We start from the raw sequence: 26,124 nt of genomic DNA on the forward strand, positions 1-26,124 counted from the left end.
TTACTTCCTCTTTTTCCTTTTTTTAAATATTTGTCTCACAAGGGAAGGCTCTTGGTGAGGAGAAATGGGAAGAGATACAGAGGAAAATTTAGACAATGTAAAAACAAAAGATATCAATGAAAACATTATTTTAAAAAGGAAATCTGAATCAATTCAGTTCTTATATATAGCCTTAAATATAGTAAAGATTACATAATCATTACATCTATTTAAAAGTTGATATTTAATTTCTCTAACCATGCCTAAATAATAGCAGTGCTCCTAGGGTTTGTTCAATGTGGATTAAAATTAGGGGGCGCTGGATATTATCACTAACATATGAACAGGTATCTCTTGATGTCTCCCACTAAAATGAATTGCTGGGCTTGCTCCTGTAATAATTTTCTTGGAACTACTATAAGAGTACGTGTCTGCTGCCCCTATTTGTAATGTATGAAACTTTAAGGGAAACTTTCATAATGGAAAATCAATTATTGAACTAAACTGATATTGAACTAAATAAATCTTTAGAGGGCTTATGGGGGAATAGGAAAGGAATTTTTCCATAGCAGGAAGAAAATATAGTCTTTTGAAGGGATGGATCCTTTCTAAATATAAATTTCTAGTAAGTGTTACTAAGTTGCCAAGGTATCAAATTATAGTCAGCTAAATATACCAATCGAATTTCTCTGAATAAAATTAACATGCCAACATATGCCCTATTAAAAGGAACTGCTTTAGAGATAGTTAGGAAGTAGTTTAAAGATATGAGCAAAGCATCCAGAAAATAATTATCAAATGTAAAGCGAGGAGACTTTTAATTATTGCTTCCCCACTGTCAATATGACTTTAGACAAGTCCCTTAATAACGCAACAAATATGTATTAAACACATACTTATAAAGATACTATTAGTTACTGGGAACACAAAGATGAAAAAATGATAGCTCTTTCAAGAAACTCCCAATTCACTAAGAGGGAATATAACACATACACATGCTTATTTAAGCATGATATGATATATTCAAGGCAGAAGGTGAGAAGGAGAGAAGGCAACAAGGGAGAGGTGGGACTTTCTTTTTATCTACTGTGACACTATTTAAAGGCTTGCAAAAAAAAGAAGAAAAATACACTAGAGGAAAAAATGCCAGTCTGGCCTGATAACTGGACGGTAAGGGGAAGTAGGGACACAGTCTAATAAGTCCAACAGTCTAGGGTGTCCAAATTATAAGTTCTCTTCAACTCCTACTACTATCCAGTAATGAATAGAAAAAGAAGTTAAGAAAGAGAAAAAAGCATTGATAATGCCTGGGCAGGACAGCACGAACCCCTTTAATTCATTTAAACCAATCCAACCACTCGATTATGGAACTGTGGTACTTTCCCCACCCAAGCTCCATACTACTCTTGTAATGACCTGGGAACTCTCACACCCAGCTTGCTAAGAAAATATGCAAACAGTTTCAGCAAAAGCTGAGAAGAAAAAAAATTATCAGACAGGCTCTGAGTCTGGGAAAAACAAGAGTGTATTGGGGGCAGAGGAAGAGGATAATGATGATGATAGTAACAACAACAGCATTTATATAGCACTTTAAGATTTGCAAAGTGCTTTATATATGTTATTTCATTTGATCCTCACAACAATCCTGTGAAGTAGGTGCTATTATTATCCCCATCTTATATAGAGAGAGGTTAAGTGACTTGCCCAGGGTCACATAGCTGGTCAGTATCTGTAGCAAGATTTTATCTCAGATCTTCCTGACTTCAAGTCTGGCACTCCCTACAATGTCACCATTTCAGTGACAGAACAGCCATCAAGTTTGCATTAAAAACTTAACAAAACAAAATGGAGTAATAGATTAATTCCAAGATCAGAGCTACCCATCATCCAAACCTTTCCCCATCAAGTAACCTCTGGGAAAATGGAGAATGAAGCAAAGGAAACTGTAAGCTAAGATATGAACTTGATAAAGTTGGCTCATAACATTCTAATTTTTCTTCTCTTTGTTTCTATGAGTATATCATCACATAATTGTAAGTTTAGTTTTCTTGTCTGTGTATGTCAGTGAAAAAGGGAATTAATCACTGCTAAAAGTAGAGTCAGGAAAAAAAAAAAAGATAAGGGAGCAAGAAACTACTAAAATGAACTGCTTATGACCAGAGTCAGATTTTAGCAGATTTACTTTCTCCAGTCTGGCTAACTAGGCAAGGAATAAAAAAGAGAGAGGAAAAAAAGATTCCTCATTCCCAAGATTTGTTGCACTGAAGGGAGAACTAAATTTATAAATCAGGATAAGAAACTCTGTACATCCAAGGAATCCATCATGATTTTTTATTATTATTGATGTGGTGGGTTTGTTGCAAATTACAGTGGAAGAGAAATTGGGCTTTGAGTATGTTTTCCTCCATGGATCAAATTCTTCAGGATACATGCATAGCCTCCCATTGTATGAGATGATGCAGATCTTTTGACCTCTCTGACCTGACCTGTTATAATAGCCTCCTAATTGGTTTCCCTGCATCCAGTCTCTCTCCTCTGCGATCCATTCATTACACAGCTGCCAAACTAATGTTTCTAAAGACTAGGTCTTGGCACATCACTCCCTATTGCCTCTAGAAGAAAATGAAAAATTCTCAGTTTAGCAATGAAAGTCCTTTGCAATCAGGGCAAATGAATAACATCATGAATTAAGAAAATTATTTTCACAAAAGTGAGAAGGATGGATCTTAAAAAGATGGAACTAGAGGCAGGGAGACCATTTTAAGTTTTATTATAACCTTGGAATCAGGAAGAACTGGAGTTCAAACCCTGCCTTTGGCATATACTGGCTGTGAGACTTTGAGTGAGTCACTTAATCTCTCAGGACCCAGAGCAATTCTCTAAGACCACAAGTTGCAAAATAGATGTCCAGAGAGTTTCTTCACAAGGGTTCCTCTTAAAATCAAGGAAATCATAGGTTCAGTGGTTCTATGATCATGGCACAAAAAATTTAAGAACCATGAGTTAAGTTACAATAAGGAATGTTGAAAAAGAAATATTAATGCTATCAACAAATATTTCTTGAGGGTCAGCTATGAGCAAAACAATATAGCAGGTATGAAAGGACCACTTATGAAATTATTAAGAAGAACAATAAAATAATCCTAAAGGGAAATCACAGGAAGTTGAAGCACAGAGACATGGAAGATGGACACGGCTAATTTAAAAAAAAAATACATGCTGCTACAATACTTCTTATAATACAGACAGTTCTCACTATATGTAAGTAGACTGGTCCACAGATCTCTACTTAAAATGACTCTGACATAATGAAAATTTGCCTGCAGACATGGGGAAGGGTGAAAGGGAGGAAAGGGACCCCATGCCCATAGGGGAAGGGGGCTGGCACACAGTTAAATGACATATGGAGACTGAGTACAGAGAAGCAAGAGCAGGAGGAGGAAGATGAGTGGGCCAAGGTCATCCACAAGGGGGCCTGGTCAGAGAGAAGAGGTAGAACACATGGGGTGCAGACACATGGGGGCTGAACACAGACAAAGGCAGGAGAGGATGAGTGATGCACAGTGTGGTACATGGAGTCAGGGACAGACACACAGGTGGGCTGGCAGAACAGAGCAAAGTCCTTCTTTCTATGCACTGGAGGTCTCAAGCAAGCCCCCATCCAGTGCTGGTAGGGTCTTTCCTACCATTCTGCTTTTCTACTTTCACCTGCAGCGTTTTTGGTTTGTTTGTTTGGTTTTTTTTTTTTTGGGGGGGGGGGGGTTAAAGGACACCAAGTGTGGAGCCAAAGGGTAGGAACAGAGAAAGAGCACATTAATGTACAATATTTAATTAACATATGTTTGCGGAGGATGTTTGAAATGCAGATTTCTTTCAGAATTCTTTACATAAAGTTGAATTTGCATAATGAGAATTTACATAAAGAACTGTGTATAAAAATTTTTCTAAAGAAAAATGGGCGTATCTGAAAGTGCTTCAAGCTCTTTAGAAGGAATACAGATAATCCAAGTTATTTTGTTAAACTATTGTGTAAAAATAGCTCACCTGTACTTAAATTTCCTGGGATTTCGTCTTCGATCCCTACTATTGTGATAATGTGGACAAGCATAGCCCTGACGACAGAGGCGAGGTGGTTTTGGACACTGTTCAGTCTTGTAGCCACCTAAGACAAAATTGGTATCTGAAAAAAAAAATAAACAAATGTTTCATTTGCAAACAGCAACCAATTAATTAACATTCACTTAAATTCAAATGCATTTATAGAGCTCCAGTCACTTACTACTACTGTATGACCTTAAGCAAATTACTTAACCCCTCTGGGCTAGAGCTTTCTCACCCTTAAAATGAGAGGACTGGATTAGCTAGCCACAAAAGTTCCCTCCAATTCTAAATCTACAATCCTATGTGCCCAGTACTATGGATACAAATAGAAAAAGACAAATCCTATCATCATGAAACTTCCACTCTACTAGCTAGAAAGTACCACTGTCTCAGGATTGAAGGAATAGCCCATGTTTTACAAGCACTGTTCATTTTTTTAAAGCTGCTATAATATGAGGAGGCTGGATAGCTTTTTCATAGAAGAAAGATATTGGGAAAAAGGAAAAGAAGGTAACCTGTTATGATTTGTAGCTGTGAGTAATATATAATAAACCTCAGTGAGAAATGAAGGAATGACTACTTTCAAGCACTTTAAATGTCTCAGTTGAAATTCAAGTATATAAAATTCTCTACCAAGGACAAATTCAGTTTTATTAAGAAAAATATGTCCAGTAACCACATAAGAGGGCATGGAAAAGAATGGTTTTGTGACTAAAAAGGATCTAAAAGGGAAAAATTAAAAAATTAAAACATTTATTAAATATTTTTGTGACTGGTGTATTGAGATACTGTGAAATGTATAGATTTAACAAATGTGAGGGGCGGCCAAGTGGCTCAGCGAGTTAAGAGCACCGGCTCCAGGACAACCTGGATCAAATCTGGGCTCAGATACTCAGCACCACACCCAGAAATAACTGGCTGTGTAACCTTGAGCAAGTTACTTAACCCCGATTGCTTTAAAAAGAAAGATTTAACAAATGTTGATTAAATACAAGACAAAAGTTGTGTACAAGAAAACTTAAAGCTACAAATAAACAAGGGGAAATTCTATGTTGGATCTTACTCCCACTAACAGCAAATAATTGATGCCAGAGTAGAAATAACTGGGAACCCTTAAGGGAACTAAACCACTCCCTCCTGGAGTTTGTGATAGAGAAGAGAAAATTTAATAATATTTGAGAAAACAGATTTCAAAGAGTTCAGAAGAAAGAGAGAGTTGGGATCCCATGGGTTAAAATGCTTCAGGGGAAGTCAGCCCAAAAGGGAGAGGAAATGATCACAAACAAAATTCTGAAGACACACAGAGAGAAATACTAGTGAGGAGGAAAAATGGGATCTGACTGAAGAGATTGACTTTTAAAAGAAACGTTCAGAAAACTGAAGCAAGCAAGCAAGCTCAGGTAATAGAGAATAAATATAAAAGCATGACAATGTCATAAAAATAGTGTCAGAAATGCTAAAGCTTAAAACTAACCTGGGCTGAAGACAGAAGCTAAGAACAAAAAAAGATTTTTAGCTCTACTGAGAGGAAAAGAAGGGAAAAAAAATCTTTGCTTAGAGATAATTATAACTGGCTGAGCAGCTCAGTTCTGATTTTGTTTGTTTTCCCTGCCAAAGATAACGACTTTTACCCTGGAAATGACAGAAGAAAAATGGCTAATGGGGGGATTGATACTCAATATAAGTAAGGAGATATAGTAAGAGAGTATAAGTCACTTGGCCCAGATGAACCACATCCTTGGGTACTAAAGGAACATGGAAAACAGAATTAGTAAGAACTGTAAGACTTAGGAGATGACCAAATGTTGTGCTATTTTTTTTTTTGGAGGGCAACTGGGGTTAAGTGACTTGCCCAAAGTCACACAGCTAGTAACTGTTAAATGTCTGAGGCTGGATTTGAACTCAGGTCCTCCTGACTCCAGGGCCTGTGCGCTATTCACTTCGACACTGGAGCCGGTGCTCTTGCTCGCTGAGCCACCTGGCCGCCCCTAAGCAATTGGGTTAAGTAACTGTTTGCTCAAGGTTACATGGCCAGGTGTTTCTGGGGTGGGTGCTTAGTGTCTGAGCCCGGGATTCAATCTCCAGGTCATCCCAACACTGGAGCTGGTGCTCTTACTTGCTGTGCTACCGGGCCGCCCCTCCTATTTCTTTTTAAAGGGAAGAGAATAGCCTAAAAACTATAGGCTAGTGAGTCTGAAATTCCTGAGAGAATTCTAGACTGGATCATTAAAGAGATGGTAAGTGAGCTGGAAGAAAAAGGAATGACTTACAAAGAACTTGATGGATTAAAGAAGAGGTCAAGCCATTGTAATTTCACTTACATTTTGCATAAGATTACAAAACTAGTAGAAAAGGGAAATGCTGTGGATAAAGTCTACCTAGATTTTAACAAAGCTTTCAATACTATTCTAAAAGAGAAGGTGCAGATTAGACAATACAATTAGATGGATTTGGAACTATTTGGATTTCTCAATATGTAGCTGTTATGGTACAATCTAGGGATCTGTGTTATTTAACATTTTTTTATCAATAGCCTTAGATAAAGAAACAGTTTATTTATCAACTTTGCAAATGACAGAAAGCTAGCAGGGATAGCTAACACAATGGATGACAAGCAGTATCAAATAAAATCCTGAAAGGATAAAAAACTAGGTTGCTCAGAGTGAGATGAAATTCAATATGGATATATGAAAAATCTTGTACTTGGTTATAAAAAAAAATTAACTTTATAAGATGGAGAAGGCATAATCAGACAGCAGTTCTAAAAAAAGATCTGGGTGCTTTAGTGGAATACAAACTCATACTGAGCCAGCAGTGTAATGTGGTAGCCAAAAAAAAAACCCTAAAACACACAACTAATCTGATCTTGGGAAATATTAAAGAGGGCACACCTTCCATAGTGTGCTTAGTTCTTGGCAACAGAATTTTAGAAGGATATCAATAAGCTAAAAAGCATTCAAAAAAGGACAAAGAAAACTGTAAAAGGACTTGAGTCCACGTGACATAAGAACTGGCTGAAAGAATTAAGCATATTTAACTGGGGTTCATGACAGTTGTCTTCAAGTATCTCCTCTAGAGAAAAGAGACTTGTTCTGTTTGGTCTCAAAGGGTCAAACCAGGAGCAATGGGTAGAAATTGCAGCCAAGAAGATGAGAGCTGTAAGTAGAGTGAGCTGCATAGAGAGGTGACAGGTTCCTTCTTCTTGGAGAAATTAAAACAGAGGCTGAACAACCACTTGCCAGGAATGCAGTAGTGTAATTTTCCTTTTGTGTATGGGCTGGACTAAATGGCCTTTGAATTTCCTTCCACATCTCAAATTCTTTGATTCTTTCCTGAAATGCTTAATGTTTTTTTATCTCAGAGACAATAGGGACCCAATGGAGTTTTTTAACATGGGAATGACATGGCCAGATGGACTGGAGAAGCAAGAGACAGAGGCAGTGTGGATTCTCTATGTTCAAGACCTGCCTGTAACTCATGCTAGCTATGTGGCTATGAGCAGGTTGGTAAACCTCTTGGTGGCCCTAAGCAAGTCTCTATACTATAGACTAGTTGGAACTCTGTATCTATATCAATTGGAGGTAGGGGGCAGGTTTCCCACATTACAGTTTCCTTAAATCAGAAGTCCAGAGAAGAGGAAAAAAAAAAAAGAATGTAATGAAATAGGATTGTGCCATAAGAAAGGGTGACAGGAAATAAGAGAAATATGGAAAAACCTATAAGATATGAGCAGAACCAAAAGAAGTATAAACATGCTGATTTCAACTATATAACTGGAGACAGCACTTAATAGCAATGAAACTAAGGTTAAATCCAATCAACATTAGTACTACCTAAACTAAAAGACAGCATTCGTGTCTTTTAAGAAATGGTAAGTAAGAGAGAATAAAGAGAAGAATAAAAGAGTATGAAACAAGAAGAATTCCCTAAGATGATAAGCTGCAAAACAATTTATTTGACTGGTACAGGGAGAATACTCACAGGTACTTCACTACACCAATGAAACTATAGGTCTAGACAAAAAGACATAAGAGAAGCATATGGATTCATGCACAATCATTCTCAATGAATTTTTTGTGCTATTTTGCTTAAAGGTTTTGATGATTATTTGGGGGGGGGGGTTTACATCTGTTTTGCTGAAAATAATTATCATTTTTAAAATAGTAATATTTTTAGTAATTTTAGTAAAAAACAGTAATATTTACATACTGCTTTACTGCCACAAAGTATTTTTATCCCATCTCCTCACAAGAAAGAATAGTACAAACACAACTGCTCTAATAAAAACATTCATGTAGGGAAGCAATAAAAACTTTTTCTAAGAAAATCAAGGTTTGGGTCAGCTAGGTGGCATAGTGAATAGAGCACTGGCTCTAGAGTCAGAAGAACTTGAGTTCAAATCCAAACTCAGACACTTAACACTTACTAGCCGTGTGACCTTGGGCAAGTCACTTAACCCCCAACTGCCTCCAAAAAAGCAAAAGAAAATCAAGGCTCAATGAGGTCAAGTGATCTGCCCAAGGTAATTCAGCTAATGAAAAACATAGACAAGATTGGCATGCAGATCCTATTCAAACCCAATATTCTTTTTGCTACAGCCCACTGCCTCATAAAAGAAATAATGAAAACTGGATAAAAATAAAATGAAAATGTGAAGGTATTATTCAATTTTTAAAAATTAAATGGTTTTCAGCTTATGCCATGATTCTATCAGGAGGGGTATTACACCTCTACCAAAGAAGATGACAACTCCTATGTACCTCAGGAGACTGTCTTTATAAGCCACGTGGTTGAGAAAATGTATCACCTGATAGCCCAAATACTCCTGATAATCCTCTCCACATTTAGCAAGGCTAGTCAATAGATGAAAGACATTAAATCTGTTAAGAGGGCCTGTATTCAAAGCCTTTCTAACTTGACAGTAACTGCCACAGCTTATATTCTATTGGAACTGGTCTTCAAAAATCCAGGGCAATTTCCAAACCAGGATAAAGCACCAAGGTAAGACTTCTGGTGGAGGATTTGGTATTCAAGCCTATTTCAATATGGGGAACTTACATTAATTCAACTGAAACATCTTCGATGTGTTAGGCAACTGGGTGGTATAGTGGGATGGGGTATTAAACTTGAAAAAGAAAGCAGAAATAGATAAAGAATTCAGAAGAACCTGAATTCAAATCCTAACTCAGACAATCATTATTTGTGTGATCTTGTGGGCAAGTCACTTAACCTCTCAGCCTCAGTTTCCTCATTTGTAAAATGGGGATTGAAAAAAGCACCTACTTTACAAGGTCATTGTCAAGATCAAATGAGATAATGTAGGATGCAAAGCACTAGGCTATTATTATTATTATTAGGCACTGGGAATTTTAAAAACAGTCTCTGCTCTAAAGGAGTTTAATAACAATGATGATGATGTTAATAATAATCCTAGCTGACATTCCTCTGCTCTGGACACCTCCCTCCACACTCTTCTTATCAACAGCCTTGCTTAGACGAGCTTCCACCCTGGGTCTTCTATTCTCCTGACTGGTGAAGTTCCATCTAGAACCCTATTTCAGGAAAGCCCTAGGTATAATTCACTTCACTCTCTCCTCTATAGCCTCCTAACCCATTTCCCTTTTCTTTTCCCCCAATCCCTATTTCTACAACCATGGTCAAATTAAATCTTGTCCTTAGAGGTGGTGTGTCAGTCTACTACCCTCTAAAGATCAAAGTAATTCTCTTTGGCTACCATTCCCCTAAGTTGTTTCTCATTGTAATGTAAGCTCCTTGAAGAGAGAGACAGTGTTTGCTTTAATATTTATATTCCCAAGACCTAACACAATGCTTGGCATATAGTAAGGACTTAATGCTTTTTTCCATTCATACATACACTTGAAGGTTTGCAAAGCACTTGATGTGCATAACTCATTTAACCCTCAAAACAATCCTATAAGATAGTATTATTTTAATTTTCCACTTGAGGAAACTGAGGCTCAAAGAGATTAAGTGACTTGGCCAGGGTCATGAAGCTAATAATTATCTACAGCAGGATTCAAACTCAGTTCTTCAAGGCCAATCACTGCTCTATACCAAACTGCCTTTCTATGAAGGAAGGAAAGCAAAAAACCTGTGCAGAAATGAGGTATGATCTAAAGCAGATTGTATAAAAGGCAAAGGAAAGGTTCCAAGTAACATAAGAATAACTGAAGAGGGAGAGATCTCACTTCATGGTCAGCAGGGAAAAGTGAATAATCATGATCAGAGAAGACTTCATGGAGGAAGCAGCATGTGAGTTAGGTCTTGAAGAAAGAGAAGACTTTCAAAATGCAGAAAGAAGTACATACCAGTCGTTGTTAGAATAAAGATATGTAGGGAGTGTGAGAGGGAGGATGAAAATCAAAGAATAGTTAGTAGTCCAGTTTGGCTACAATATAGAGTGCATGAAGAGAAGAAAATGAAAGAAGCCTGAAAAGATTGCTCCAACAAGGTCGAAGGGAAATTGGTTAAAGAGTCTCTATTTTATCTTACAGGAAATGAGAAGCCACTCAAAGTTTTTGAGTGAGAGAGTGCTAAAATCAGACAAGAACATTAAGGATGCTACTGCAGCATGTCCTTGGAAGACACTGTTAAGGGGAGAAAGCAGAAAGGTTATTAAAATTATTTTATCAAAATTATCAATATTACTTGATCAGAATCAGACAGACTTACAATAGCCCCTAGGCATTAAAACAAAGTAAACTTTCCTCCATGAGTTCAGTGCCTGCCTCACAGCCTATTTCTCTACTTTAACTCCTGCCCTCCTATTAGGGAACTTCAACACATATAGTGACAGTCCCTCAAGCACCCCAAACTCACAGGTCCTCAACTTATTCATTTCCTACAATATTCTCCTCTACCCCTACCCACAAAAATTTTCATACCTTTGATCTTGCCATCATTCACAGATGCTCCCCCTCCATTTTCATGATCTCTGAAATTCCCTTACATAATCAGAATCTACTGTCATTCCACCTCTGCCTCTGCCTTGCAACCCCAAACCTTGTTCTCCATCCACACAATTCAATCCCTTGACCCCTTCAGGTCTCTCCAAGGCCATCATCCCTGCACTAACCACACTCTTTTCCATTCCTCATCTTGATCCTTGTGTGAACCAATTCAATTCCACACTGTCCTCTTTTCTTAAGTCTCTTATCCTCTTATGGTATGGCCAAGTCTCAGTATTTTAAATTTTTAATTAAATTATTTATTTTTAGTTTTCAAAAATCACTTCCATAAGTTTTAAATTTTCTCCCCCTCCTTCCCCAAGACAGCTTGCAATCTGATACAGGCATTACACATACATTCCTATTAAACACATTTTCACATTAGTCATGTTGCATAGAAGAATTATAATGAATGGGAAAAAACATGAGAAAGAAAAAAACAACAACAAAACAAAAAAGAAAATAGTCTGCTTCATTCTGCATTCTGACTTCATAGTTCTTTCTCTGGATGTGACTGGCATCTTCCATCATGTATTCTTTGGAACTGTTTTAGGTCCTTGCATTGCTAAGAAGGGCTAAGTAACAAACTCGGTTCCTATATACTGTGGCTATTACTATGTACAATATTCTCCTGGTTCTGCTCTCCTCACTCAGCATCAGTTCATGTAAGTCTTTATAGGTTTGTCTGAAGTCCACCTGTTCATCATTTCTTATAGCAAAATAGTATTTCATTACATGCATATACCACAACTCGTTTGGCCATTCCCCAACTGATGAGCATCCCCTCGATTTCCAGTTCTTGGCCACCACAAAAAGAGCTGCTATAAATATTTTTGTGGGGCAGGCAGGTGGCGCAGTGAATACAGCATCGGCCCTGGAGTCAGGAGGACCTGAGTCCAAATCCAACCTCAGACACTGTAATGGGAATGTAAATTTTAAAGATTTTCCCTGCCCCTAGGCTAAAGTGTACTGGGAGCCTGGGGTGGGAGGCTTGTTTTTCAGTAGATACTTCTTGATTGGCCATTGAGTCAATAAGGTTGTTACATTCTCTGAGCCAGGAGAAGGCTATATAAGCCCTGATGTGTAGCTTTGTTTTGGGGCTCACTTTGTGAAGTGTCCTGTGATTTGATATGGATTCTGGGAAGCTGTTGTCCAGAGCTCCCCAGCTTTGGAAAACCCAGATGTTGATTTGGTATGGATGTAATGGATGGACAGTTTGGAAAGCTGTCTACTTGATCTGTTTCTGTCTTGATAATTCTCTGTCTGTATATTCTGAAGTTCAGGGTGCTGACCTCTTCCCCCTGAAGTAGGTGAACGATACATATCTGACTGATTAAAGTAAGCTTGTTAACCCATTTTGAGTTGCTTTCCTTTATCAAAACAGATCCAAGAAACTGTGGTGGCAGCAAACCCTGAGGACCTTTGGGGTGCTTGCTGCTACAGACACTTAACACATTTACTAGCTGTATGACCTTGGGCAAGTCACTTAACCCAATTGCCTTGCCTTCCCCCCCTCCAAAAAAACTATTTTTGTACATATGGTTGATGTCAAGCCTCCATCTTAAAATCACTCCCATCATCTTCACTCCCATACATGTGCTGCTGAACAAAGTTGGAGAAAATCATGAAACCATGATGACTGCAATCACCACAAAATTATTTAACATAATCTTAACTGGGTCCTCACTAATACTTTTACACCTTTGTAATTAGTCTCACCACAGCAGTTCTTCCAAACCTATTCATCCCCCCTCAAACCTCTCATGGCTTCTCTCTCACCTGAGACCCTTGCCTCCTGAAGCAATTGGCCAAGAGCTCCTTCTTCCTCCTCCTTATCTCACATTGCCCAGATGCGGTCTGCAATTATCTCCTGGCCAAGGTAAACCCCTCTATGTGAACAAGTAATCTCATTCCATCCAGATTCCTCCAGCAGATCACTATCATTCCTACTCTCTCACTCATCTTCAGTCTCTATCTATCTGCTGGCTACTTCCTTACTATCTATGCCATCTCTCCCTGTTCCTCAAAAAATTCTCACTTGATCCATCCATCCCCACTAGCTATTATTTGATATATCTCCTGCCTTTTGTGGTTACCTTGAGAAGGCCAACTACAGCAGGTACCTTTCACTTCCTTTCCTTTTACTCTCTTAGTTCTCTACATTCTGGATCCCAACCTCATTGTTCAACTGAAACTTCTCTTCCAAAGTTACCAATAATCCTTTGTCAAATCTAACAGCCTTTTCTGAATCCTCATCTTTCCTGACCTCTCTACAGGTTTTGGCACTGTCAACCACCCTCTTCTCCTTGATACTTTCTTCTCTCAAGGTTTTTATGACACAACTTTCTCTTCATTCTTCTCCTACCTATCTATTTCTTTTCAGTCTTTGATGGATCTTCATCCAAGTCATGCCAATTAACTGTGGTGTGCCACAAGGCTCTACCCTAGACTGCCTTCTCTTCTCCCTCTATATTATTTCACTTGATGATCTCAACAATCCTGAATTCAATCAACTCTATTCTGATGATTCTCAAATCTATACATCCAGCCCCAATCTCTCTGAAGACCTCCAATTTCTTATCTCCAACTGCCTATTGGACATCTCAAACTGGATGTCCTGTAGGAATTTAAAGTCAATGTTCAAAATGGAAATCATTATCTTTCCCCTAAAAAACCTCCCCCCTTTAAACTTTCCTATTATTGTTGCAGGCACCACCATCCTCTCAATTACCCAAGCTTAAAACTTAGGTGTCAGTTTCAACTCCTCTCTCTCACTCCCCAAACCTATTTGTTTCCAAGGTCAGTCAATTTCACCTTTACAATATCTCTTCCATATGCCCCCTTCTCTCCTCTGACATTGCCACCACCATGATGTAGGCCCTAATAACTTCACTTCTGAATTTTGTAATAATCTGCTGGTTGGTTTGCCTGCCACAAGTCTCCTCCCACTACAGGCCATCCTATACTCAGGTGTCAGATTGATCTTCCTTAAGCACAAGTCTGACTATGTCACCCTCCCTACTCAATGAGCTCCAGGGGCTCCCTATCATCTCCAGGATCAAATATAAAATCCTCCGTTTGGCTTTTAAAGCCTTTTGTAACTTGACACACACACTCCTTTCCGCTGGTCTAGTCTTTTTTTATACCTCATAACCCCCTTCTCCCACATACTCTATGATCTAGCAAAATCAGTCTGCTTGCTGTTTTTTGAAGACAATCCCATCTCCCAATTCCAGGTATTTTCCCTATCTGTCCCCTATGCCTGAAATGTTCTCCCTCCTCATCTCTGCCTCCTGGCTTCCTTTAAGTTCCAGTTAAAATCCCACCTGCTACAGGAAGCCTTTCCTAATCCCTCTTGATTCTACTGCCTTCCCTCGTCTTGTGTATAGCTTGTTGTACATAGTTGTTTACACACTGTCTCCCCCACCAGATCGTGAGCTCCTCCAGAGCAGGGTCTATCTTTTACTTTCTTTGTATCCCCAACACTTAGGACAAGGCATATTGTAGACACTCAACAAATGTTTACTGACTAGTTGAAAAATATTAAAACAAAAATAATATTAAAAATTTTAAAAATATTAAATCAAAACTGAAACATGGAGGAAATAGTTCAAGGCGGCATATTTCAAGACAACTCCAAATAATGCAATGTGCCTTACAATAGGACCTATTTCCAAATAGAATGGTCTATAAAATTTAAGCAAAAAAATCAAAGCCAGAACTTCTTCCTTACACAAGTCTGTGACACTAAAACAATTAGTTTTAGTAATGCAGAATAACCAATAGATGGGTTTACTATTTATGTACATACAATGTTTTTGTCATCAGATAAAATAACAATTAGTGGAAAAATGTTCAGTGTTTTCAATGATTCCTAGACTGCTCACCACTACAAAAGCTTTGTTTTAAATACCAATATTCTCCCAATGATGCTATATGGCTGCAAATCAAGGGACGCAATGATCTCAGGAAAATTAAGATTATAATTCCACCCCAAAGGCAATGGCAAAATTACATATAGTTGCAAGCAAGTTGCATACATGTTGTTACTAAGGACTTATATTTAAAAACTGGAGAAAAAGATATCATTACGAACATGTAGGACTAAAAGGTGAGGGTCAATAACATCAAGAAAGAGATAAAACTGACAGTAAAGGTGAGGAGTACACTGATACCCCTGAGACAAAAAAAGAACAAGAAGGCCTCCAGCATGCCCTGTAACATATCCATATGGCAGACTTGCAGTAAAACAGGGACAACAGTACAGTAAGAATGATTATTAACAATATTAAGGGTATAAAAATGTCCCTTTAATTTTAGAAACCCCTCAAAATGATAATATCGAATTAGTGCAAACATATACTTCCAAAATACAAGAAGAGTTTATTTGGGGGATATTTCAATTAGCCTTTATGATTAAGTCCTCAACAAAACCAACTCAGGGACAGATACAGCAAGAGGTAAGAGGAGACTGAATGACATAATGTTACCTTGCCACCTGGGATCTTCCCCAAGGATTTTTTCTATCATTGCCTGGCTAGCTAAGACTCCAGGTTGCAAATCAGGAATGCTGTCACCACTGCCAAGCTGGCCATTTTGTAAGGCTTCTTGTGCCTGAAGTTCCCTAAAATCAAACAACAAGTCAGTTTACAAATATTAAATCTTTAGACTCTTTTTCTTTAAAATTCTTTAAATAATATGTTTACATTAATTTTATTATGTCACTCTTTAGAGCCTTAAGATTCACTAAAGACAGCTGCTATGTAGTGGGTCCTGGATAGTGAAGTCACTGGCAGGGCATCCTGCCAAGGAAATCCTCCAGCACTCCTAGGATCACAACATATGACCTGACTCCCAGAAGCTGTATTAAGGACTTTATTTCCTAAATAACTATCAGAATGCATTTTGAATTATTAGCCTCTTTTAGGGATGTTATCTCACAACCTAGTACACTTAGTAAGTTCCCTGAAGCAGTGTTAGTAGAATATAATAAGTAAAACATAATATTCCTATAAAAAATAAAATAATTGCTTAAAAATTTGACTAAGTAAATGATCATCAAAAAAGGTGGTACCTAAGCTGGCTCTACTCTAGAAACCATTATAGAACCATTATAGAACAGTTACACAAATGAGGAGCTTGGTTACAACACTTGGTTGAAAAAAAGATTAATTTACCTTATATCATATACTGGTGGTCTAAGATCAAGAGGGCCATGGGCAAAGGCACAATGGAGTCCATTCTTCACACAATGGCCACGAGCATCTGTTTCATGTATACATGTACCAGTCTTGTAATATCTGAGATGATACTTTCTTTCAGTGTCCCCAGTGGTTCGATGTAAATAAGGACATCTGCAAAATAGGGAAACAAAATTATATCCCATTCTTAAAAATCTAACAAAGTATCAGTTCTAATTTAGAGTCATTTACATATTTGGTCCTTAGTCAACTCTACTTTTCTTCATTATGGAAGCTGGAAAGGAATTCTTCCACCTATGGGTACTTCTGATAACTAAAGCAGTTACTTGATCACTTAGCTCAGTATAAAATTATCTAATATAAATTACAACTATATCACTGATAAAAGTTAGATAATATTAAAACAGAAATCAGTCACTTTCATATTAAATATCTCTATAATACTTTTTTATCCCGCTGAAAGCTAGTCAAACTAAATAATTTAGTTTACACTTATTAGCATTCAAAGAATAAAAGTTAATGAAAACACAGCAAGGTAACCATGTTTTTTACATTACTACTATGTCAACATGTATGCAATTGTACAATTTGTCTTCCCTGGCCAATGAGAAAAATCTTTCACTCAGACTAACATTGAATAGAGTGATTAACTTCAATGAGATCAAAAAGTGCTTCATGAACATCTTTAAAACAGGCAAAATGGAATATCTACAACCTGAACAACTACTAATTGGACATGAGCCCCGAAAGATTTCAAATCCCTCAAATAAGGTGTTTCTTAAGTTAAAAATAGGAGGCTCTCAAGTACTTTACGTTTAAAATAGTGGGCACATAAGGTAATTTTAAATGAAAAAGCTACATTACATTTTTAAAATAAACTTCATATTTTACAAAATATAGTAAAATGTATGATTTTAGCTCAATAGATGTTTACTAAGCTCCTACTATAGGCATTAATGCTAGAAACCAGAGATACAAAGGAAAAAAAAGCTGCCCTTAAGCAGCTTACATTCTACTGAGGGAAACACAATATCTGTATAGTAAATAAAAACAAAAGGCACAGTGTATTCATAGTCATTTAAAGAAGGAATGAGGACTTGCTATTAATTGGCTGATTTATAGAGTCAATCAGTACTTTCAAGGAAGCTAGGGATTCCACAAGGCTAAAGTGAGAAGGGATGAAGGGCTGGGGTGAAGCATGAGAGGAGGAAGATGGAATACAGTATGAGAAAAAGCTATCAAGTCAATGTGACTAAAATGGAGAGTGTCTCAAGAAAAGTAATATGAAATAATATTGGAAAGGTAGGGTGGATGCAAATAATGGAGGACATTAAATGTCACACGGAGGACTTTTTCCTTGAGGCAATGGGGTGTCAGATGGGGGTTGGGGTAGGAAGGAAGAGGCAAATTAGGAGACTATTTATAGCCCTGCAGGTGAGAAGTGATAAGGGTTTAAACTTAGGGAGAAGCTATGTGAATAGAGTGAAGGTAATGGATGAGAGGCCTTGCAGAGACACAATCAAGATAACTTGGTAACTGATAGACACGGAGGACGAGGGAGAGAGAAAGTCAAGGATGATTCTAATATTGAGAAGATGGTAGCTTTGTCACTGGCAATAGGGCCATTTAGAAGATAGGAGGTTTTTCATGGCAATCTAAGTTTCCACTTTGTACATGCTGATTCTGAGATGCCTACAGGTCATCAGGTGGGTATTTCCAGCATACAGGTAAATGTGTAAATGAGACTAGATTTCTGGAGAGAAATTAGAGATACTTTTGGGAGACATCTATATAGAGAAGAACTGAATCCATGAAACAAGTATTGATTGGAAGGGAGAATAAAAAATAAGTAACTTATGGAGAAAGACAATCAAAAAAACAGATTTAAGGGACACAGAGATGGGAAGGAAAATAACAATAGAGATCTGTGAATCAGAACAGGAAAGAAAACGAGTGTACAATGAGGAAAGTGATATTAGATTTCCAATTTGATCCTGAAAACTATGCTTTCAACAGAAAACCAAAATCTTCCAAAGAATTTAACTGTATTTATGTATACACCATTATTTTTACTTTCAAAGAACTGATTATCTCACTAAACTTTCAAAAGTTAAGCAAATGTGAAGTTACAACAAATCTGCAAGTTAAAAAAAATGTCAGCGCAGACAAGCTCATACCAAGAGAGCAGTGCTCTATTTATAAGTTATTTGGCCCAAATAAACATAGCCTAAGTGACTGTTGTTAAAAATTACCCCACAAAGTTAAGCTTCTTCACAGAAGTACAATTTACTAAAAATGGCTATGAAAACTTTTTTGCATTAACAAAAAGTTTTGAACTTCATAAAAAAGAGCAAGCAGAATACTGATCACAGTCTAACAGAACAGGACACTCAATTCCTACTAAAAGGACCCAGAGCTATTGTTTAATTAAAAAGGTGGCTGTTCTCTAATTCCCATCCAATATTATTTCCTAAAGTTATCAGTGTAGCTGCCACTACCCTTATTTATTTGGTATGATCATGAAGTCCTAGGTCAGTGATGAGTGAACTGATATATTCTGAACTTTTCTATATTATTTTTTGTTTATTTGTTTTCTGTGGTAGAACAGGGTACCAGACCTGAAGTATGGAAAAGTTGGCTGAAATCATGCCTCAGTAACTTAACTAGCTATGTGGTCCTAGTCAACTTACTCCACCTATCTGGCCCCTAGTTTCCTCATCTCAAAAATGAGGGGTTGGACTAGACAACCTATTACTTGAGGGGTAAAGATATACCTTGCTTTGGTTCAGAGAGCCATCCTTGTGCTCCATTTAAAAAGCTATGTAAAATGAAATTTTAAACATTTTATTGTTTAAAAGATATTTTACATTAAATCTTTTTATAACACTATTCAATTCCTCTTCTCAATCCCAGATTTTTATCTATCTGAGATTCTTTAGCTGTTATTATTTACATTAAAACTATATGAGTATTAGGGAAAAGGAAAGAGGAATTTTATAACAACCAAAAAGAGACAAGATATATTTAATGTCGGTGTTCCAATGAATACAGTGCAGTTCAAATTCCCTCTACTATTTTTTGGACTTTGTCACTGACAATATAAACCTAATCTGCCTACAAACACATTTCTTGGTCCCATTTAACCAATGGACGCTAACATCTCCAATATCAGCCTTTAAAAAAGAAAGGCAATGAGGGGCGGCCAGATGGTGCAGTGAGTAAAAGCGCCGGCCCCAGAGTCGGGAGACCCAGGATCTGTCCCAGCCTCAAATACTTAGCACCCATACAAAATAACTGGCCGTGTAACCTTGAGCAAATTACTTAACCCCAACTGCTTTAAAAAAAAAAGAGAGTGAGAGAGAGGCAATGGGAGTAGTGGATGGAGTGCTAGAGTTAGAGCCCAGAAGGCCTGGGTTTGAATTTTACCTCTGGCATTTACTAGCCATGTGACCATAGGACAGTCATTTCACTGAGGCAATTGGACCTCAATTTTACCATTTTTAAGATAGGGATAACAAAACCCATACTACCTATCTCTTAGAGTTGTAAAGATCACGAGATAAATGTATATAAAAATTTTATAACTTTTAAGTACAATGTAAACATCAGCTATTATTAACAAGAAATCAATTTAACAAGTATTTATTAAATGCCTACTATGTGCCAGGTAATGGGCTATGAACTGGGTATACAAAGAAAGCCAATGAACAGTTTCTGCTCTCAAGAAGCTCAATCTAATTTAACTTCCTTCTTTGTAAGCTCAATCAATGCTGCTAATAAACAACCACTAAAACAGTGGCTTTGAATTGCTTTACTAGCAACTCTGATAGAGTATAAGGCCCCAGAGGTATCTTTTCACTCAGGACCCATAGGATACTATGAGATGATTGGATCAGGGACAATCTATGACAGTGGAGCAGGATCTCTGTATGAAGCTAACTAGTCTGGACAAGGAATCAAATTTGTGATTTCGGCCAACTACATGGAGATTTTCTTGCTGTACAAAAAAAGTTCCTTCTACCTTTATCAGAAAATCTACATAATTAAAGCTCAGGAGGAGAGTCAAAGCATGATATACATTGTAGCACATGCACTAGGTTTATGTAACAGACTGTGAAGGATAGAATGGTCTTGTCTTTCACCAACACATTTCTATACCATACGGTCATTAGGGTATAAAATTGGTGACCTGATTTGTACTAAAACCCCAAAACAGTAGCACAGAAATGAAACTGAAACTAAACCTACCCCCTAATTTTAAAGATGAGAAAATTGAGGCATTTATAAACAACCAATATTGGATTCAGGTCTTTTTCAACATTCTGTCCTTATAGTAACAAGCCCTGTGGCTTTTCTTTTACCACCAAAGTTAAATCTATCTCATCGACTTTGAATCTTAGTTACATGCAAAATTATAAAGTCTTAGTTGAATAGTTAAATGATGATGATGCCTGGTTACATGATTTTTCCCAAATTAAAGCATCTAAATCCATCAAGTTTCATTCATAAAAATTACTTCAGAAAATGCAGATTCAAGATATTATTTACTTCTAAAAATGATCCAGTGCAACTCACATGTTAATCAAGTCAATTAAATATACATGAATTCGAAAGATAAAATGGATCTAATGAAACTGAAAAGTTTTTGAATGAACAAAATTGTTACAATCAGAAAAAGGGAAGAGATTGAGAGAAAAATCTTTGTATCAAATACGTCTGATGAAGTTCTCATATCAAAGACATACAGACAACTAAAAGAAATATAGATATAATCTATTCCCCACTTGGTCAAATATGAACAAATAGCTCTCAAAAGAATAACTAAAAACTATGAAGGAATGCTACAAATCACTAACAATGATCAAGCGAGAGTTCACCTAACAGACAATAAATTGGCAAAGACAACAAAGATGGGAATAATTTAACAAGAATAGGAATAATCAATTTTTCAAGGGTTGTGGAAAGATAGAAACACTAATGCATTGGTTTTTGTTGGGTTTGGGGTTTTTTTGCCTTTTGGAGGGTGATTGGGGTTAAGTAACTTGCCCAAGGTTACAAGGCTAGTTTAGTTTTTCTTTTGTGTTAAGTGTCGGAGGCCTGAACCGAACTCAGGTCCTCCTGATTCCAGCGCTTTACTCACTGCGCCACCTAGCCGCCCCCTAATGCATTGTTAGTAAAGCCAGAGATTGGTCTAACCTTTCCAGAAACCATGGGAACCACGCTAAGAAAGACAATGAAATGGCCATACCTTCTGATGGTGAAATTTCACTGTTAATTATACACTAAGGAAGGCAAGGACAAAACCAAAATATTTATAGCAACATTTTTTGCAGTAGAAAAAACTGAAGACTTAGTAGATGCTGACCATTTGGGAAAATGGCTAAACAAGTTGTGGCATATGAATATATGGAAAATTACTGTGCTGCAAGAAGCAGTGAACATGAATGAATACACAGGAAGACTTATATGAATTGATATAAAGAGAAGTAAGCAGAACCAGGAAAACAACATACAAATGACTACAACGAACAAAAATGTAACAAAAAAAAAAATTTAAAGTGAATGCTGCAAAATTATAATGACTAAACTTAGCCCTAAAGAAGTTTCTTGGCAGAAGTAAAAGACTATGCAAAAGTAAAGTACTAAAGTACTATGGGTATTGTTAGTTTTACTGAACTGGGTCTATTTTCCCCCTTTTTTTAAAAATTATTTTAAGAGACTGTTCTTTGGGAAGTGAGAGGGAAATATTGGGTAATACATGAGATATTAAAACAATAGACACATGTATGTATACTAAAATGCATGAAATGAAAATTCAACCAGGAATTTCAAATCATGCTCAATAAAATTTACCAACTTAATAATGAGTCAAAGAATTTCAGTTTACTAAAACTTCAGACTATCTGTCTAGCTCTCTATTTGTCCTTTCCAAGCTGAAATCAAGAACATATCTCACTATATACTTAAGAAAATATTACTACAGAGGACGGCTAGGTGGCGCAGTAAATAGAGCACTAGCCCTGGAGTCAGGAGGACCAGAGTTCAAATCAGACCTCAGACACTTAACATACACACACAAAACTAGCCATGTGACCTTGAGCAAGTCACTTAACCCCAACTGCCCTCCCCCCAAAAAAGCAAAAAAAAAATGTTAGTACAATCATAAGAAAATTTTAAAATTACATAGAAGCATCAAAACTTCTAGTTATATCTGTTTGGTCTATTGGGGCACAAAGGAGAGAAGGGACTCAACAAGAAGCTTTACATATTGTAAATTCTCAATTATTCCACATGTGACATTTTATTTTTTAATGCAATTATCTGAAACCTATCTTGTTCAAGTAGTGTGACGGATCAAAAAGCCTCTCTGAATTTTTTGGAACCTCTAGACCCAAAAGTTTCAGTTGCAACATCTGCCCTTCCTCTCTGCTTCTCTCCTAAACTTCTGTGGAAACTTCTATGCCCTGTATTTGCTTTCCCTATTTAACTTGCTGGTCAATCCTTAGTGTATCCTTGACTGACATGAAGGATAAGAAACTGGTCTGATCTGCCTAAGCAGAAACCAGGACTTTTCAAATTTCTCTGATAAGGGTTTGGTATCCAAGATATAGAAATAATAAATATATGACTAGTTGCCATTCCCTAACGTATAAATGGTTAAAGGATATAAACAAACAGTTCTCAAAAGAAGAATTGCAACATATTCACAGTCACAGGAAAGAATGCTCCAATCACTAAGAGAAATAAATTTTTAAATGGTAACACTCCATTTTGCAAGTACTGTGGAAAGAAAGGCACTCTAATACATAATTGTGGTAGATCTGTGACATGTTACAACTATTCTGAAAAACAATTTGGAATTATTAACCAAATAAAAAATCAAAAATTAATCAAATAAAGAGACTAAAATGTCCAGACCCTTTGAACCAGAGGCTCCATGACTGGTTTTATACTCTAAGGAAGTCACTGATTTAAAAAAAAAAAATCCCCATATACTCTAAAGTATTTATAGCACCACTTTTTGTGACAGCCAAGAATTGGAAACAAAGCAGATGCACATAAAGTGGAGAATGGCTAAACAAACTGAGGTACATGAATGAAATAGAATATTACTGTGCTGTAAGAAATTATGTATGTGATCAATACAGAGAAGTATGGAAAGATCTGAACTAATGATAAATGAAGCAGTGCCAAAAATACAATATACACAGTAACTACAATAACGTAAACATAAAGAATAACAATATCAAAAAATCAAAAGTAAGTATAACAAAATTACAAAGATCAAACAGGACTCAAATGAAGAGATATGAGAGGGCACTCCCAACCCATCCCTTTGTGGAGATGGGAGATCCACAGGTGTAGCATATTGTACATCTTTTGGGGCTTTTCCGATGTGTTGATCAGTTGTGCTGATTTTTTTTTCCTTCTCTAAAAATACTGATGTTTATATGATATGGTTCTCTGGGAGGAGAAAGGGGAAAGATACTTGAGATAGCTATGATGATGTAAGAAACAGAAGATATCAATAAAAACTCTTTTCTGAAAACCTCTAGGTCCCACCAAGTGTTGGGATGAACTGAGGCAAAGAATTAAGAGTTAAAAATCATTTGACCCAGGACTACTTAAAATAAGGGAAAAATAAGGGAAAGGACAGGTTTCTTAACAGTTAAATTCAAAGTATCTTGTTTATTTCACCAAAAAGTCAGACTATACCAACTGATATATAACCAATAATGATCTATAGATTTAAAAAGAGTGATGTAAAGAGACATCCAGAAAAATATAAGGTTTATTCAACAAGCAATTATGAAAGTGCCTACTCAGGAAGCAGCTAGAGAGTGCAGTGGATACAGCACAGGTCCTGGAGTCAGGAGGACCTGAGTTCAAATTCGGCCTCAGACATTTACTAGCTGTGTGACCCTGAGCAAGTCACTTAATCTTTATGCCTCTGCTTGAGCAGGAAAAGGAAATGACAAAATCCCTCCAGAGTCTCTGCCAAGAAAACCCCAAATGGGGTCATAAAAAATCACAACTGAAGAGACACACAACTGAAACTACTGAACAACAACAATGTGCCAGACACTATGCTAAGCACTAGGGATACAAAAAGAGGCAAAAAACAGTCCCTGCCCTCAAAGAACTTAAAATCTAATGCAAATAAATATTTACAAAGTGGGCTATGTATAGGATAAATACAAAATAATTAACAGAGGGAAGGCACTAGAATTAAGAGGGGCTGGAGAAGACTTCCTATACAAGGTGGGATTTTAGTTGGGCCTTAAAGGAAGTCAGGGAGGTCAACAGGTAGAGTGTTTAGGAAGGAAAGAGTTCCAGGCAGGGGAGACGGCAAGAGAAAATGACCAGAGATAGAATGCCTAGTTTGGGGAATAGCCAGGAAGTCAGTGTGATGGGATTGAAGAGTATTTGCTGGGGAGTAAGGTGCAAGAAAACTGGAAGAGTAAGAGGAGGCTAGGTTATTAAGGGTGATGAAGGCCAAACAAAGAATTTTGTACTTGCTCCTGGAGGCAACAGGGAGTCACTGGAGTTTACTGAGTAGGGAGTGAGGTGAACAGGTGACACAATCAGTGGCTGAATGAAGAATGGATTGGAGTGTGGAAAGACTTAAGGCAGGCAGATTCACCAGAAGGCTACTGTAGTAACTAAGCTGTGAGGTGATTAGGGCCTGCACTAGAGTGATGGCAGCATCAGAGAAGAAAGGGGGGCTTGTTTGAGAAATTTTTATTTTATTTTTTTGCTTTATGGAGGGAGGAAGGCAGGGCAATTGGGGTTAAGTGACTTGCCCAAGGTCACACGGCTAGTAAATGTTAAGTGTCTGAGGTCACATTTGAACTCTGGTCCTCCTGTCTCCAGGCCAGTGCTCCATTCACTGTGCGACCTAACCGCCCCTTATTTGAGAGATTTTGCAAAGGTGAAATTGGCAAGCCTTGGCAACACCTTAGAAATGAGAGATGAGAGTGAGGAATCCAGGATGACTCCTGGGTTGCAGACCTGAATTTACTAGGATGATGGTACTGCCTTCTACAGTAATAGGGAAAGTTTGGGGAGAGGGGTGTTTAGGAAGAAAGATAATGAGTTCTGTTTGAGTTTAAGAGGTCTACTGGACATCCAGTTCAAGATGTTTGAAAAGCTGTTGGAGATGCAAGTTTGGAGATCAGTAAAGAGATTACATTTGAGTGGTATTAAGAGAAAACAAATCTATTCAGGATATTAAATACAAAGTTCAAACAGTAATATCTTAGGGAGGACATTAGCACCTGAGGGAGTTAGGAAAGGCTTCTGTATGAGGTGACAATTGAGATGAGTTTTGAAGTTAAGGATCCTATGAAGCAATGAGGGCATTCAGGAGAGCCCAGGCAAGGTCACACGGGACAGGGGGTGGGGAGGTGGGGGAGGAATGTCATGTATGGGGAAGAGCAAGGACAGTTTAACTTAACGGAATGTAGCATACCTGAAAAGTGAGCTAGAGACAGACTGATGGGCTTTAAAGGATAAAAAAAAAAAATAGAGAGTATGCATATTGGCAAGAAGGCAGTGCTGAAGCTTTTTAAGCAGGAGAGTGACAGGGTCAGAGTTGTGCTTTAATAATATGGCTCTGATAGCTATGTAGAGGATGCATTGCAGAGGGGAGGCTAGAGGCAAAGATTAATGCAGTAGTTCAGAGAAGAGATAAGGGACTGAACTGGAGTAGTGGACATGTGGGTAGATGGAAGGAGATGAATGGGAGAGATACTATAGAGGAAGCATCAACAAGACTTACATGGAAATGAGGGGTAAGTCAAAGGGACAGAGTGACAAATCCAGGATGAAACCAAGATTTAAAACCTAAGATACGGAATTTAAAACCTCCCAGG

At 37.4% G+C, this 26,124-nt stretch overlaps 1 protein-coding gene across 1 annotated transcript in view; it reads right to left on the bottom strand.

Moving 5' to 3' along the window:
- Positions 1–26,124, bottom strand: part of UNKL (unk like zinc finger) — a 122,893-nt gene that overhangs the window by 73,132 nt on the left and 23,637 nt on the right. Inside the window, 3 exon segments of the mRNA XM_069108776.1 lie at positions 4,024–4,159; positions 15,539–15,672; positions 16,226–16,402. Of these exon segments, the coding sequence (XP_068964877.1) occupies positions 4,024–4,159; positions 15,539–15,672; positions 16,226–16,402 (447 nt within the window).

This window comes from Petaurus breviceps, unplaced genomic scaffold, assembly GCF_028583685.1.
Source record: "Petaurus breviceps papuanus isolate PSGF00001 unplaced genomic scaffold, PetGlider_PUasm1.0 138, whole genome shotgun sequence".
NCBI lineage: Eukaryota > Metazoa > Chordata > Mammalia > Diprotodontia > Petauridae > Petaurus > Petaurus breviceps.